General features: G+C 53.8%; 1 protein-coding gene across 2 annotated transcripts; it reads right to left on the minus strand.

The window, feature by feature from the left end:
* Window positions 1–457: 457 nt before the first annotated feature.
* LOC309446198 (osteoclast-associated immunoglobulin-like receptor) lies at window positions 458–4100 on the minus strand. 2 transcript variants are annotated; one of them, XM_082065727.1, is made up of 6 exons: window positions 4030–4100; window positions 3739–3921; window positions 3613–3648; window positions 3144–3413; window positions 2688–2969; window positions 458–920 (listed from the first exon to the last, which is right to left on the minus strand). In XM_082065727.1, exons 2-6 carry the CDS (start codon window positions 3791–3793, stop codon window positions 817–819), a joined length of 747 nt encoding a protein of 248 aa, XP_081921853.1. In that variant the 5' UTR covers window positions 3794–3921; window positions 4030–4100; the 3' UTR covers window positions 458–816. The 2 variants fall into 2 exon arrangements, with proteins under 2 accessions (XP_081921853.1, XP_081921852.1); XM_082065726.1 differs by having other exon boundaries at window positions 3739–4092.
* Between the last annotated feature and the right edge of the window lie 10053 nt (window positions 4101–14153).

Raw genomic sequence — 14153 nt, forward strand, 5'->3', positions numbered from 1 at the left:
TCTGGGAGTGAATCCCTGGGGCGGGGGACAGAGAAGGACCTGACCCGGCTCCCTTCCTCCGCTCTGCCCTGCGCCTGAGACTCACTGGTCCTTGGAGGGAGACGCTGGGGGGGTGGCGTATTTTTGAAGGAGTGTGATTATGATAACAAAAGCTTTTTTGCACTTTCGTTCATTTTGCACTAGTTCGTTCGTTTGTTTTTTCCTGCTTTTTTGATATTTGCATCTTCTCTTTTGTGTTTTCATAACAAACATACTTTTGTTGTAGCCAGTGAAGCTATTCTGGAATTTTGTGTCCTGAGTGTACAGCAGTTTAAAGGTCATATATATATATATATAAATTTACATCTGTCTAAAAGTAAATTTATATATAGAGAGATCATGGCGTGATGTGTTTTGTCGGTGATTTTAAATAATAAACGAATGTGAGCAACGGAGGACTGTGCAGCTGCAGACTGGTTATTCAGCCCTGATGCCTCCCCTGGGGAAAGTCGCTTGTCCCTGGTGGGGTGGGAGGAAACATGCACACGGAGACAGACACACGGACACGGGGCCGCGGCGGGGGGGGGCTGCCCTGCTCCCGGGCCCCGCCCCAGGCCAGAGCCCCGCCCCCTCCCGGGTCCCGCCCCCTGCCAGGCGTTCCCTTGGCCCCGCCCCGCAGTGACTCCCGGAGGCCGCCGGAGGGAGGGCTCGTTTATTCACCGCACGCAGCCGCCGCACGAGAGTTTCCGTGTCCCCTTGTTCGGCGCGGCCACGGGAGCTCTGCGGGCGGGTAGGGCGGCCGCTTCCCCGCGGGGCAGAGAGGAGCCGCAGCCCGGCCTAGCGGGGCCCGGGCCTGTGCGCGGCCTCCGCCACCATCATCCCCAGCAGGACTAGGACCGCGACCCCCAGAACCAGGCGCACCACGTTGTTCCAGGTGTAATCTGCAGGGAACAGGAAGGGACAGTCAGTGGGGGCCCCTGGGAGGAGACTTAAGGAGCTTCCAGACCAAAAGAGTCCCATGGGGGCTCATGGGTACCCAAGAGGGCAGAAGGGGTCTATCTTGATTTCAGTAAGGCATTGACACAGTCTCCCACAGCATCCTCACGGCTGAACTGAGGGAGTGCGGGCTGGATGATCGGGTAGTGAGGCGACTGTGAACTGGCTGAAGGGAAGAAGCCAGAGAGTCGTGGTCAATGGGGCAGAGTCCAGTTGAGGCCTGGATCTAGTGCAGGGCCTCAGGGGGCAGTGCTGGGACCTGTCCTATTCAATATATTCATCAACCATATGGGACTAGAGTGACTGTCAGCAAGTTTGCTGATGACACCAAGCTGGGAGGAGTGGTGACACTGGAAGCTGTGCTGCCATCAGAGACCTGGACAGGCTGGAGAGCTGGGTGGGGAAAAATTGAATGAAATAGAACAAGGGCAAGTGTAGAGTTTCGAATCTGGGCAGGAACAACCCCAGGTTCCAGTGTAAGTTGGGGAATGACCTATTAGAGAGCAGTGTAGGGGAAAGGGACCTGGGGGTCCTGGTGGACAGCAGGGTGACCATGAGCCAGCACTGGGCCCTTGTGGCCAGGAAGCCAATGGTACCTGGGGTGGGTTAGAAGGGGGTGGTCAGTAGGTCAGAGAGGTTCTCCTGCCCCTCTGCTCTGCCCTGGGGAGACCACACCTGGAATCTTGTGTCCAGTTGTGGCCCCTCAGTTCCAGCAGGACAGGGAACTGCTGGAGAGAGTCCAGCGCAGCCACCAAGATGCTGAAGGGAGTGGAGCATCTCCCGTGTGAGGAAAGGCTGAGGGAGCTGGGGCTCTGGAGCTGGACAAGAGGACACTGAGGGGGGACTCATTCATGGGGATCAATATGGAAAGGGGGAGTGTCAGGAGGATGGAGCCAGGCTCTTCTGGTGACAACCAGTGACAGGACAAGGGGCAATGGGTTCAAACTGGAACACAGGAGGTTCCACTTAAATATGAGAAGAAATTTCTTCCCGGTGAGGGTGGCAGAGCCTGGCCCAGGCTGCCCAGGGGGGTTGTGGAGTCTCCTTCTCTGCAGACATTCCAACCCGCCTGGACACCTTCCTGTGTAACCTCATCTGGGTGCTCCTGCTCCATGGGGGGATTGGACTAGATGTGCTTTCCAGGTCCCTTCCAACCCCTGACATTCTGGGATTCTGTGAGGGGCTCCCAGGGCAAACAGACACGTGGACAAGGGAACGTGCTGGGGAGCTCCTGGGGCTGGAGGAAGGATAAAGGGAAGTTCACTGGGAGCAGAGGGAGCCCCAGGGGCTCCTGTCAACTCTACAGTCCACATCCCTGTCCCTGGGACACCCCCTGCCTAAGGTTTCTGACCTGTCAAAGCAAAGAGAGGACAAGAACATGGAGCTGACCCTCACTTGCCACTACCAGCCAGATGGTGCCACTGTGCTGCAATGAGACAAGAGGTACGACTGTCCTGGGGCTGGGGGGTGCAGGCATAGGTGTCTCCTAGCCCTTGCCCCCCAACTGGTAGCCTAGCAACCCTGTGTCTGTAAGGTCATCTGTAGGGTCTCAGAGAAGTTGGCAAAGCTCAAACACAACTGAAGGAAGCTGTACTGCTCTGCTTGGACCCTTCTTGCAGCTGCTTTCTTCCCCCACATTGTCTTTTCTAGTTCCCCCAGCACGTAGCAGATGCCAGGGAGGAAGAGTAGAGTGTGGTTGGGGAATGTCTCACCTTTCACCACCAAATCCAGGGTCTTGCTGACAGCGGACCACTTGAAAGAAGCACCCTTGGTGTAACACTGGCAGCTGTAGCGGCCCCCATTACCTTTACGTACATGGGAGAGGTTGAAATCGCCTTGTTCCTTTGAGAATAATTCCGCTTTGTTCTGGCCCTCCAGGTACAGGAAACAGCTAGCACTGGAGTGTGCAATGGTGCAATAGAAAGCCACGTGAGCTCCTGCAGCCACCTCTTGCCCAGGCAGAACAGAGAGGACAGGTTTGGGCAGGTGGAACTCTGTGGGAAGAAGAAAGGGTATGAGAAGGTGTGCAGGGCTTTGACATGGTGCCAGGAGCCACCAGAGAAAACCCCTGCCCATTACGTGGAGGGGGAAGCCAAGTAGCTACGTGTATCCCAGTCTCACCATATGGCATCTGATGCCATGTGAAGGGGTAGTGGTACATCCCTTACCTTGCACCATGACATCCAGGGTCTCACTGCGAGACAGCACAGTCCCACCATCTAGGTAATGGCAGCTGTATGGACCTGCATCCTCTTGGGTGGCATTAGAGATGGAGAACTCGGCCCTGCTGTCATGCAGCTGCAGGGTATGGAGCGGGTTACCATTCTTATACAGCGTGAAGTTCCCATTGTCACACTGGCAACTGCAGCAGATGGTGGCAGAGCCTCCTGGTGGGATCACCCCAGGTGGCTTCAGGAAGATGGAGATTGTGGGGCTGCCTGCACAGGGAGAGAGATGCTGTCAGACAGACGGATGTCCCCAGTGCCCAACTGCCCTGCAGTGAGCCTGGAGGTGGCTCCAGGCCCCACCTCTGCACAAGAGCGAGTTTTTAGTGTGGGGCTGAGGAGGAGCCCTGTGAGATGGGCAGGAGACCGGGAATGTGTCCAAACCCTGCGTCTGCCTCCTCATGATACTCACTTGGTGTAGCCTCGCTCTGTGCTGCCAGCCAAGCACCTACAAGAGAAACAGCTGTGTAACATCTCTGTGGAGTCTCTGGACGCCTCATGTTACTCACTGGGAGCCCACACAGCCTCTGGTACTCACCGAACACTAGCACATGGGTCATGGGCAGCATCATGCCCCTCTTGGCTCCCTCCATCCTCAGCTCAGGCAGGGCTTCTTCAGAGAAAGGCGTTGACCGGAGGCAGTGAGCAGCTGGGTGGCTTCTTGTGGGTCCTGATACACCCTTGTTGCCACAACTCACTTCCTGTCCCACAGCTTGGTTTTCTGCAGACACAATTGCAGGGCTGGGATGATTGAACTGGAACCAAAACGTCCCAGTCACCTGCCCAGGACTGGGTATCCTTGACAACCTGGTCTTACAATCCTGCGGACCTGAAGAGAAAAGCTACCAGAACTTTTTTGTTTCTCTTTCTTGGCTCTGGTCAGTTGATGGGGAAATGGCTTCCTCTCAGCCCTTGCGAAATAGGGTGATGTTCTGCATCCGGGGTGGGAAGAAGAACCAACACAGGATTCTCTGAATCTTGGTAAGGAAGCTCCAACAGCAAGTGGTGTCATAAAATAGCTGTTTTAGTAAGACAGAATAAGAAGGGGACTATTAGCAAGTAAATCTTAAATCCTTTTGGAGGCAGGGCACCCCACTTTCCTGCAACACTGATGGACCCCAGATAGACTTTCCCACGACTTGCTGTGGGAATCCCATCTGTGGAGATGAGCCCAGCATCTGAAGTGGTGTAAGATTTACTTGTGATCTATATTCCTCTTTTCCATTCTGTGCCATTATGGCAGCAATTTTATTATCCCATTTGTTGTCAGGCCTTTCTCACCGAGGCCCAGGAAGACCTCTGCACCATGTCATGCCCGCTCATCATGCCTGAAAACACTGCATGGTGTCCCTCACTGCAGTATGGAGCAGGTGGTAGAGGAAGAAAGGACACTGGGTCCAACCATAGGCTCTGTCCAGGCTGTGCTCTTCCCCACAGCCGTGGTGCAGGTTTGGTGACTCTGTAGAGTATAATAGGAGGGAAGTAACTTGGCCTCCCTTTTCACCTCCTCAGGGGCTGTTTTATCCCACCTGGCATATAGTGTCTTTCACTGGAGGAGGGACAGCTATATCTCCTACCTGCAGGTCTGGATCCACCCCAGAGGGTTGGCACCGTACCTCCTCTATGCAGGCCTCCCCAGTCCTAAGCTGGAGCAACGGGAAGTTCCTTGCTCCAGATGACTGCTCACTTCCACCACACCTGGAGGCTGGGCTCCAGCCTCCTTAGCTGCCGCGTAGTCTGGGCTGACCAGTGGTATAGACAGAGCTCCCTTTGGCACCAACAAAGGGTTAGTTAAACAGGGGAAGCTGTTTGCACCTTTGGGTGATGTGGGAGCGAGGACAGCAGGGAAAGGATGGGTTGTGTGACCAGAGCTGTTGAAGGACAGGTGGCATCGCCCAGTGCCAACTCAGCTGGCCAGAGGTGGCCCCTCAGTGATTTAATTCCCTGATGGCTAAAAGCCAAGGCGGCTGCACTTCTTACCTCATCAGCAAGGGAAATTTCACTCCCTGACAGGAGTCAATGTTCCTGGCATTCCTGCTCCCAGCCAGTATAACACTTTCTGCAGCTGGGCATCCTCACTTTCCATGCCATGTCATTCCTTGGTCACAAATTACCATTGCTGAATAGTTACACCTTCATCTCGTGGTTTGTCTATGCTCCATGTGCCTGCAGATGAGCTTTTTATCACTTAACGTAACAGTCACCAGTTCTAGGGGCCATTGGACACCAGTGGGACAGCTGACTCCATCCTTCTAGTGCAGCAGCAGCAGTGTGGCCCACTGTCCACCTGGCTGGCTGGTGGGTCCTGGCATTGCTGGGAGGCCCCATCTCCATCCCCACAGAGGAGGAATATCACATCCCAGCGCTGGCACATGTAGCAGATGCTCATGGCTGTCCTCAGTCCTGCTACAGCTCTGAGGCTCATGGGCATGAAGAGCTTGGGAGAATGTGAATCTGCATGGAGAAGGAGTGAAATCATGAAGCTCTGACCTGCACACCACTGCAATCGGGAGCAAAGTGACAGAAGGAAGAAGGTGAGGACGCTTCCCTCAAGAGGTGTCCCACTGCGTCCCTTGAAATTTGTCCTATGCTCGTCTCAAGGCAGTGTGTCCTATAGGTTGTTCTTATCTTCCCATGTTCCAAGTGGTCTCTGTGTCTTTGTGGTATTCATACAGTCTATGTGATCTATAGTCTGTGTAGCCTCAATGTGTTGTCCTTGTGGTTCAAACAGTTTGATTTCGTATGGTCTCCCATGCTGTCCCAAAACCAGGGTTCTGTCACCTGGTGTAGGAAAAAAAAAGAGCCAAATAATAGCACACAAAGACGAGATATTGTTTATGACAGGGGTGCACAAGCCTGGCTGCTGGAATAAAGGCAGCACACCAGGAAGAAAAGTAACAGCCATTGTATGCATTGTCACTACATTCACACCCCCAGGGCAAGTCCTAAAAGCCACTGATTACACATTTGCATATTGCATTACATAATCTTTTTGCCACTGCACAGGCTTGTTGAGGAGGGGGCCTGGGCTGGGCCTGGGTTTCCTGTCCTAGGAGCGTGTATTTTAGTATTATAATGAGCATATAATGAGCAACGTTCAGCGAAAGGACATTCTGAGATTTTTGTTAAAGCTCAACTAAATGAGCAGGCTTCAGCGTCTGCGCCTGCGCTGCAGGACACTGGTCTTTGTAGTTCCTGATTAGGTGTTTTGCAAGTCACTCTCATCTTTGTTAGAGGAGCAGAGTGACCAAAACTGAGAGGATTTATGTATCCTTAGGTCAGCAGTTGCTGGCAGGATTCATTCTTTCAAGTGATCATGACTACAGCTCCCTTTGGGACTCATTGATTTACATCTCTATATATGAAATGAGTCCCACGTTTTCTAAATTCTTTTGCCGACTGCAACACAACCCTTCACTTTCCCAAATAATGCACACCAACATTGTACAGCAAATCCCCACACCCGAAACCCTGCCCCCATAAACCCTGCACCCCAAAATTGTCCGCCCCAAACTTTCACTTCAAACCCTGCACCCTAAACTTTTCACCCTCAAACCCTGACCCCCAAACCATGGACCCCAAACCCTGCCCCCCCAAGCCCTACACCCCCAATCCCTGTACCCCCAAATCCTGCACCCTAACATCCTGTACCCCCATAACCCTACACCCCAAATAATTCCTGTACACTCTGCAACCCCAAAACCCATAACCCCAAACCCTGCACCCCCAGATCCTGCCCTACCAAATGCTTCACCCCAAACCCTGCACCCCAAGATCCTTCTACCTTAAACCTTGAACCACCAAATCCTGCATCCCCAGATCCTTTCCTTCCAAATCCTGCACCCCCAATTCTGCTGTGCAAGCTATGCACCCCAAAATCCTGAACCCTCAATCCCTTCAACCCCAGATCCTCCTCCCCCAAACCCTGCCCCCCCAAACCCAGCCCTACCAAACCCTTCACCTAAACCCATGCACCCCCAAATCCTTCTAACCTCAACCCTGCACCCCCAAACCCTGCACCCCAAACTTCTTCACCTTCAAACTTTGAACCCCCAACCCTGCACTCCAGATCCTGCACCCCTAAACCCTGCACCCCAGAATGCTTCACCCCGAAATATTGCACCCCCAAATCTTGCCCCTCAAAGTCTGCGCCCCAAACCTCTGCACCCTCAAAACCTGAACCCCAAATCCTGCACCCCCAGATCCTGCACCCCTAAACCCTGAACCCCCAAACCCTGCACTCTCAAATCTTGCACCCCAAAGCCATTCAGCCCCAAACCCCTGCACCTCAAATTCTGAAATCCCAAAGCCTGCAGCAGCCAATCCTGCACCCCCAAGCCCTGAACCCCCTAATCTTCTACCCCCTTACCCTGCACCCTCAAATCCTGCCCTTCAAACCCAAAACCCCAGAACTCTGCACCCCGAAACCCTCACCCTAAAGCCCTGCACCCCCAAATCCTGCCCCACTAAACCCTGCACCCTCAAACTATGCACCCTGAGATAATTTCCCACACACCCTGTACCCCCAAACAATTTAAAACCCAGCACCCCTAAATCCTGAACCCCAAACCCTTCACCCCTAAACCACCAAATCCTCTCCCTCCCCAAAATGGACCCCCAAACACTACACCCCTAGATCCTGCCCTTCAATGCTGCACCCTCAAATCCTGACCCCTGTGATACTGCACCCCAAATCCTGCATCCCCAAACCCTGCACACCCCAAACCCTGCACCCACAAATCCTGTGCCCTCACGCCCACGTCCTGAACCCCCAAACTCTGCACCCCATATCCTGTACCTTCAGATAGTGCTCCTCAAAAGACTGCACCCCCAATCCCTACACCCTAAATCCTGTACCCCCAAACCCTGCACCACCAAATTCTGCAACCCAAAACCATACACCCCAAGATCTTGAATTCCCAAACCCTGCACCCTCATAACCTGCACCTCGATACCCTGCACCCCAAAACCGTCACCTGCAAACACTTCAACCACAAATCCTCTTCCCACAATTTGCCCCCTAAACCCTGCACCCCCAAATCCTGCATGCCTATATCCTGCACCCTTAGGACCTGACCAACTGAACCCTGCACACAAAAACCCTGCGCCCCCAAACTCTGCACCCAAAACCCTGCACCCCAAAATCCTGCCCTCCTAGATCTTGCATCCCAACCCCTACATCCCCAGGTTCAGAACCCCAAAATCCTGCTCCTCCAAACCCTCTACTGCCAGGTTTGGAACCCCCAAACCCTGTGCCCCAAACCCTTGCACCCCAAAATCCTACACCTGAAATCCTGCCCCCCCAATCCCTGCACCCCGATATCCTTCCCCCCAACCCTGCTCCCCTAAAATTTGCACCCCCAAACCCTGTACCCACAAATCCTGCCACCCTAAAACCCAGCACCCCATAATCCTGCACCCCCAAATCCTGCACTTCCAGTTCCTAAAGACATGAAACTCGCAGCCCCAAAACCTCACCCCAAAACCCTGCACCCCACATCCTGCTGTACCAAACCCCTGCGCCCCAAGATCCTGCTACTGTAAACCCTGCCCCTCCACCCTAAACCCTTCCCCTAAGCCCTCCACCCCAAACCCTGCCCCCCCAAACAATGTACCCCCAAACCCTGCACCACCAGGTTTGGAACCCCCAAACCCTGCAGCCCCAAACCCCTACACCCTCAACACCTGCACCCCAAGATCCTGCTACCCTAAACCCTGAACCCCAGACTCTGCACCCCCAAATCCTCCAACCCCATGTCCCCAACCCTCGAGCCCCGCAGACGTAAAATCCTGCACCCCCAAATCCTGACCCACAAAACCTGCACCCCAAACCCTGTGCCCCCAAATCATTCCTGCAAACCCTGCACCCCCAAAACCTGTAACCCCAAACCCTACACCCCAAGCCCTGCATCCCAGATCCTGCACCCCAGAATACTGCAACCCCAAACCCTAACCCCAAAGCCCTGCACCCCCAAATCCTGCCCTACCCAGCCCTTCACCCAAAGATCCTGCTACCCTAAACCCTGCACCCCCAAATCGTTCCCCCAACCCTGCCCCCAAAAATCCTGCACCTGCAAACCCTACCCCCTCAAAAGCCTTCACCCCTAAACCCTGCACCCCTACATCCTTCACCCTCTAACACCTCACGCCTAAATCCTGCACCCCCAGATCATTCCCCCCAGACCCTGCACCCCCAAAACCTGCACCCAAATGCTGCACCCCCAGATCCTGCCTCCCACAACCCTGCACCCCCAAACCCTACAGCCCTAAACCCTGAATCCTAAATCCTGCCCCACAAACCCTGCATCCCCCAACTCTGCACCCCAAAAGCATGCACCCTCAATCCCTCCCCCCCCGCCACATCCTGACCCCCAAATCCCTCAACCCAAAACCCTGGACCACCAAATCTTGCACCTCCAAATCCTGCCCCCTTTAGCCCTGCACTTCAAAACCCTGCACCCAAATCCTGCACCCCCAAATCCTCCATCCTCACGTCCTGAATCTCCAAAACCAGCAACCCCAAAACCCTACACCCCCAATCCCTGCACCCCCAATTCTGCCTCCCCAGATGCTAATCCCACACCCAAAACTCGTACACCTCAAGATCTTGCACCCCCAAACTCTGCACCCCAAATCCTCCAACCCTACGTTCCCAACCCTCAAACCCTGCAGACTCAAAATCCTGTACTCCCAAATCCTGACTCACAAACCCTGCACCCCAAACCATTCCTGCAAACCCAGCACCCCCAGATCATGCACCCCAAAACCTGGAACCCCTAAAACCTTCCCCCAAAACCCTACACCCCCAATCCCTGCACCCCTAAATAATTTTTCTTCAAATCCCACATCCAAAACTCGTTCACCCCAAGATCTTGCTCCACCAAACTCTGCACCCAAAAGCCTGCACTCCCAAATCCTGCCCTCCTAAATCCTGCACCCCAAAACCCTGCATCTCCAGGTTCTGAACCCCAAAATCCTGCTCCCCCAAACCCTGCCTTACCAATCTCTTCAGCCCAAATCCTGCACCCCCAGATCCTTCCCTCCCAAATCCTGCACCTCCAATTCTGCTGTCCAAACTTTGCACCCCCAAATCCTGACCCCTCAAAACCTGCACCCCCAAATTCTGCCCACCTGCACCCCGAAATTCTATCCCCCACAAAATTGAACCCCAAAATCCTGAACCCTCTAATCCTGCACCCCAGATCCTTCCCCCCAAATCCTACACCCCCAAACCTGGCACCCCAAGATTCTGCTACCCTAAACCTTGAATGCCCAAACTCTGCACCGCCAAACCCTGCACCCCTAAATCTTCCACCCCTAGTTCCTGAACACGTGAAACTTTCATCTCCAAACACTGAACCCCAAACCCCTGCACCCCCAAATCCTGCAGCCCCAGATCCTTCCCTCCCAAACCCTGCACACCCAAATCTTGCAATCCCAAAATGCTGCACCCCTAAATTCTGCCCCCAGGCCTGCCCCTCCAAACCTTGCACCCTCAAATCCTGCACCCCCAGATCCTACCCCCCTTTGCATCCCCAAAACCTGCAGACCAGAAACCTGGACCATTAAATTTTGCATTCCGAAATCATGCCCTCTTAAATCCTGCACCCCTAAATCCTCCACCCCTTAACACCTCACGTCTAAACCTTGCACCCCCATGCCCTGCACCTCTAGATCCTTCCCCCAAACCCTGCACCCCCAAAATCTGCAGCCCTAAATCCTCCACTCTCCTGTCCTGAACCCCCAAATCCTGCACCCCGAAACCCAGCACCACCAATTCTGCATCCCCAAACCCTTCACCCCAAACCCTGCACCCCAAATATCTCACCCCCAGATCCTTCCCCACCACCCTTCACTCCCAGATCCTGTTGCCAAATAGGTCATTTAGTGAAGAGCAGAGCCTGATATCAGGCAAAACTCTTATCTGAAGGAACTTGGGCAACTTCCTGCCAGCCAGGAAAAGCGTCCATCCTCAGCACCTCTTCTTCCTTTCTATTTCTCCTTTAAACCGCACTCCGTTCATTCTTCTTTCCCTTACAATTGCCTGGAATGTGCCTGTGCTGCCGTCCCTTGCAGCCCCTCTCATCAGCACTTCTGGGATCCGGTTGGAAGGAGCTCTGCACACCGTACGTTTTGCGCACCCCCCCCGTCCTGAGTCCTCACATTCCTCGCATCACAGAGAATACTCCACCAGCGCAGAGCAGTTCAGTACTCACACGTGTGTGGTCAGCACAGCTGGAGTGTGGAAAGGATCAGGATGCTGTGAATCTCTTTTCCATGCCGTCTCTCCTTGAAGTAAGGAGGGCTGGGGACCACAGCCATAGAAAGGGATCATAGCCTGCTTTATTTCCTGCACTTCTTGATCTCAGGCTAGGAGTTGCTATGGATAGGGACTGGTTTATTCTCTCTGTGTGCATGTGTGCACTAGGCAGGTTTGTGTGAGCATGGGATTTTGTGGTTTTGTCTGTATGTGTAGGAAATAGTATGTGTATAATGGTGTGTGATCACAACTGTGCAGGTGTGTTCAAGAAGTATGTTCAGCTTGATTTGTGATTGCAAGTATGGAATGAGTATGTATGAAACTTTATACAGGAATAAGTATAGTATGTACAGGAGTGTGCGCCGTTATGTGTAACCAACAGTGTGCGTGTGCAATGATGTGAAGTACATAGACAAACACACAAGACTTTTCAAGTGTGTACATCTTTCCTTTTTCCCCTCATCCCCAAACATGGTTGCCCATCTCCTTTTCCTCTCGCAGACCTGCTGCAGGAAGTGTTTTGCAACAGGTTCAGAGTGCAGGATTGAGATTCATTTATCTGGAGACCAGGAATCCTGGAGTTTTCAGGGAACCTGGTAGTGGAGACGTTGTTGCTGAAGTGGGAGTCTGTTCCTGATGTGCAGCGAACCAGTCCTAGAAACAGAGATGAGATGAGATGAGATATTCCTCATTTCAGAGTTGCACAAGTCTAGATGCTAGAAAGCCAGCATGCCAGCAACAAAGGTCACAGTCATTATATACCAGATCTTATCGCTACATCAACACCCTCGGGGCAGTCCTAAAGAGCCAACTGGTCACACATTTGCTTATTGGTTACACAATAATTTTAGTACTATGCATGTTCACTGCAGAGGGCAACAGCGGGAGGTTTAAAAGCGGCTGAAGCTCAATACCAGCATTCAGTCAGCTGATCGGAGCCAGCCCAGCGAGAGCCAGAGCCGGCGGGGTCCAGCCGACCACGAGGTTCAGCAGAGAGTAGGAAACTCAGCGGGAATAGAACGGGGACAGCGTGTTTCTCGGCGTGCCCCAGTCCCCGAAGCCCCGGCAGCCATTGCGAGAGAGCGGCTGACATGGCGGGGGGGCATTCCCATGGTGACGGTGACCGCACCCCCTCCCCTTGACTTGAAAAAGCCTCAGGGAGGGCAGCAACGTTGCCCGGTAGGCACAGTGTGGAGCAACCAGCTTGTGCCGCGGGTGAGTCCCACCCGCACTGTGCTGCAGCAGAGGGTGCGGTAGCTTGTGCAGCAGGGCGCAGAGATTGCCCATTGCCTCTCAGACTCTCTTAACCTTTGCCAGCGTCCTACACTGCTGACGACCATGGTCGCCTCTAGAAAAAGAGCTTGTCTCAAACAGACTGTGGCTACGCAGACTGAGGCTCTGTCCCGAACGGTGGCTGTTCAGGTCTCCGGCTGCAGGGAGTGCCAGAGCCTGCTGCTGCCGGGGAGGGGGCCAGCACTGCACCTGTGTGAGGGGTGAGCAGGTGCAAGATCTGCTCACCATGGTGGTGAAACTTAAGGAGGAGGTCGAGAGATTGAGGACCTTCAGGGAGTGCGAAAGGGAGATCGACTGGTGGAGTAACACCCTGGCGTGCCAGTCGGAAAGGCCCAGGGAGGTACCCCCCAAAAGAAGACGGACCCCATGCCCCCTCGGGCAGAGGGGGAAGTCCCGAAACAGCCCCTACTCCATCACTGCTGGGCAGAGGTAGGGGACCGAAAAGGCGATGAGGGGTGGAAGCATATTCCAGTTCGGTGTCACGGGCAGCCTCCCTCCCTGCCTGCTTTGATTCCCCAGGTGCCCCTACGTAATAGGTTTGAGGACCTGGATCTTGAAGAAGAGGTAGGTGAGGAGGTGGTGACAGACCTGCCTGCAAGGTCACTTAGGAAGAGGCAGTTGACTCCACAGCTCAAGACTGCCTCCAATAAGAAGGAAAGAAGGGTAATTGTAATAGGAAATTCCCTCCTGAGAGGAACAGAGGGCCCAATATGCAGGGTTGACCCTCATCATAGGGAAGTTTGCAGTCTGCCTGGTGCCCGGATCAAGGATATCACTAGAGAGCTCCCCAAACTGGTGCATCCGACAGACTACTACCCGCTGCTGGTCTTCCAGACAGACGGGGAGGAAGCTGCTTCCCGTAGTCTGAGGGGAATGAAGAAAGATTTCAAGGCCTTGGGAAGGATGGGGAAGGACACTGGGGCTCAAGTGATCTTCTCTTCACTCCTTCCATCTTTGAATGACGATGTGGGGATGGAACAGGAAAATTCAGACTGTAAATGATTGGCTCCAAGGCTGGTGCTACCTGCAGGGCTTTGGATTTTTTGATAACGGCTGGATTTATAAGACTCCAGTCCGGACAGTGTTACGCGGGAAAGGTTTATCTCGCAGAGGCAAAAGGAGGCTGGGACAGGAATTAGCTGGGCTTATTTGGAGAGCTTTAAACTAGGTTCGAAGGGGGATGGGGTTGAAGCTGGGCTTGTCCCAGTCGGGCAGCATTCTAGAACCGATGAGGACCAGGTGGCCTCCTATACCCCTAGGGAGAAATCGGTGTGCTCGGCATGCTCCCTGAAATGCCTGTACACCAATGCGCGTAGCATGGGGAATAAGCAGGAGGAGTTAGAATCCTGTGTTCGATCAGAAGGTTACTATCTAGTGGCAATTACAGAAACATGGTGGGA

The sequence above is a fragment of the Streptopelia decaocto genome, assembly GCF_964273445.1.
Source record: "Streptopelia decaocto genome assembly, chromosome: 14".
NCBI classification, from domain to species: Eukaryota; Metazoa; Chordata; class Aves; order Columbiformes; family Columbidae; genus Streptopelia; species Streptopelia decaocto.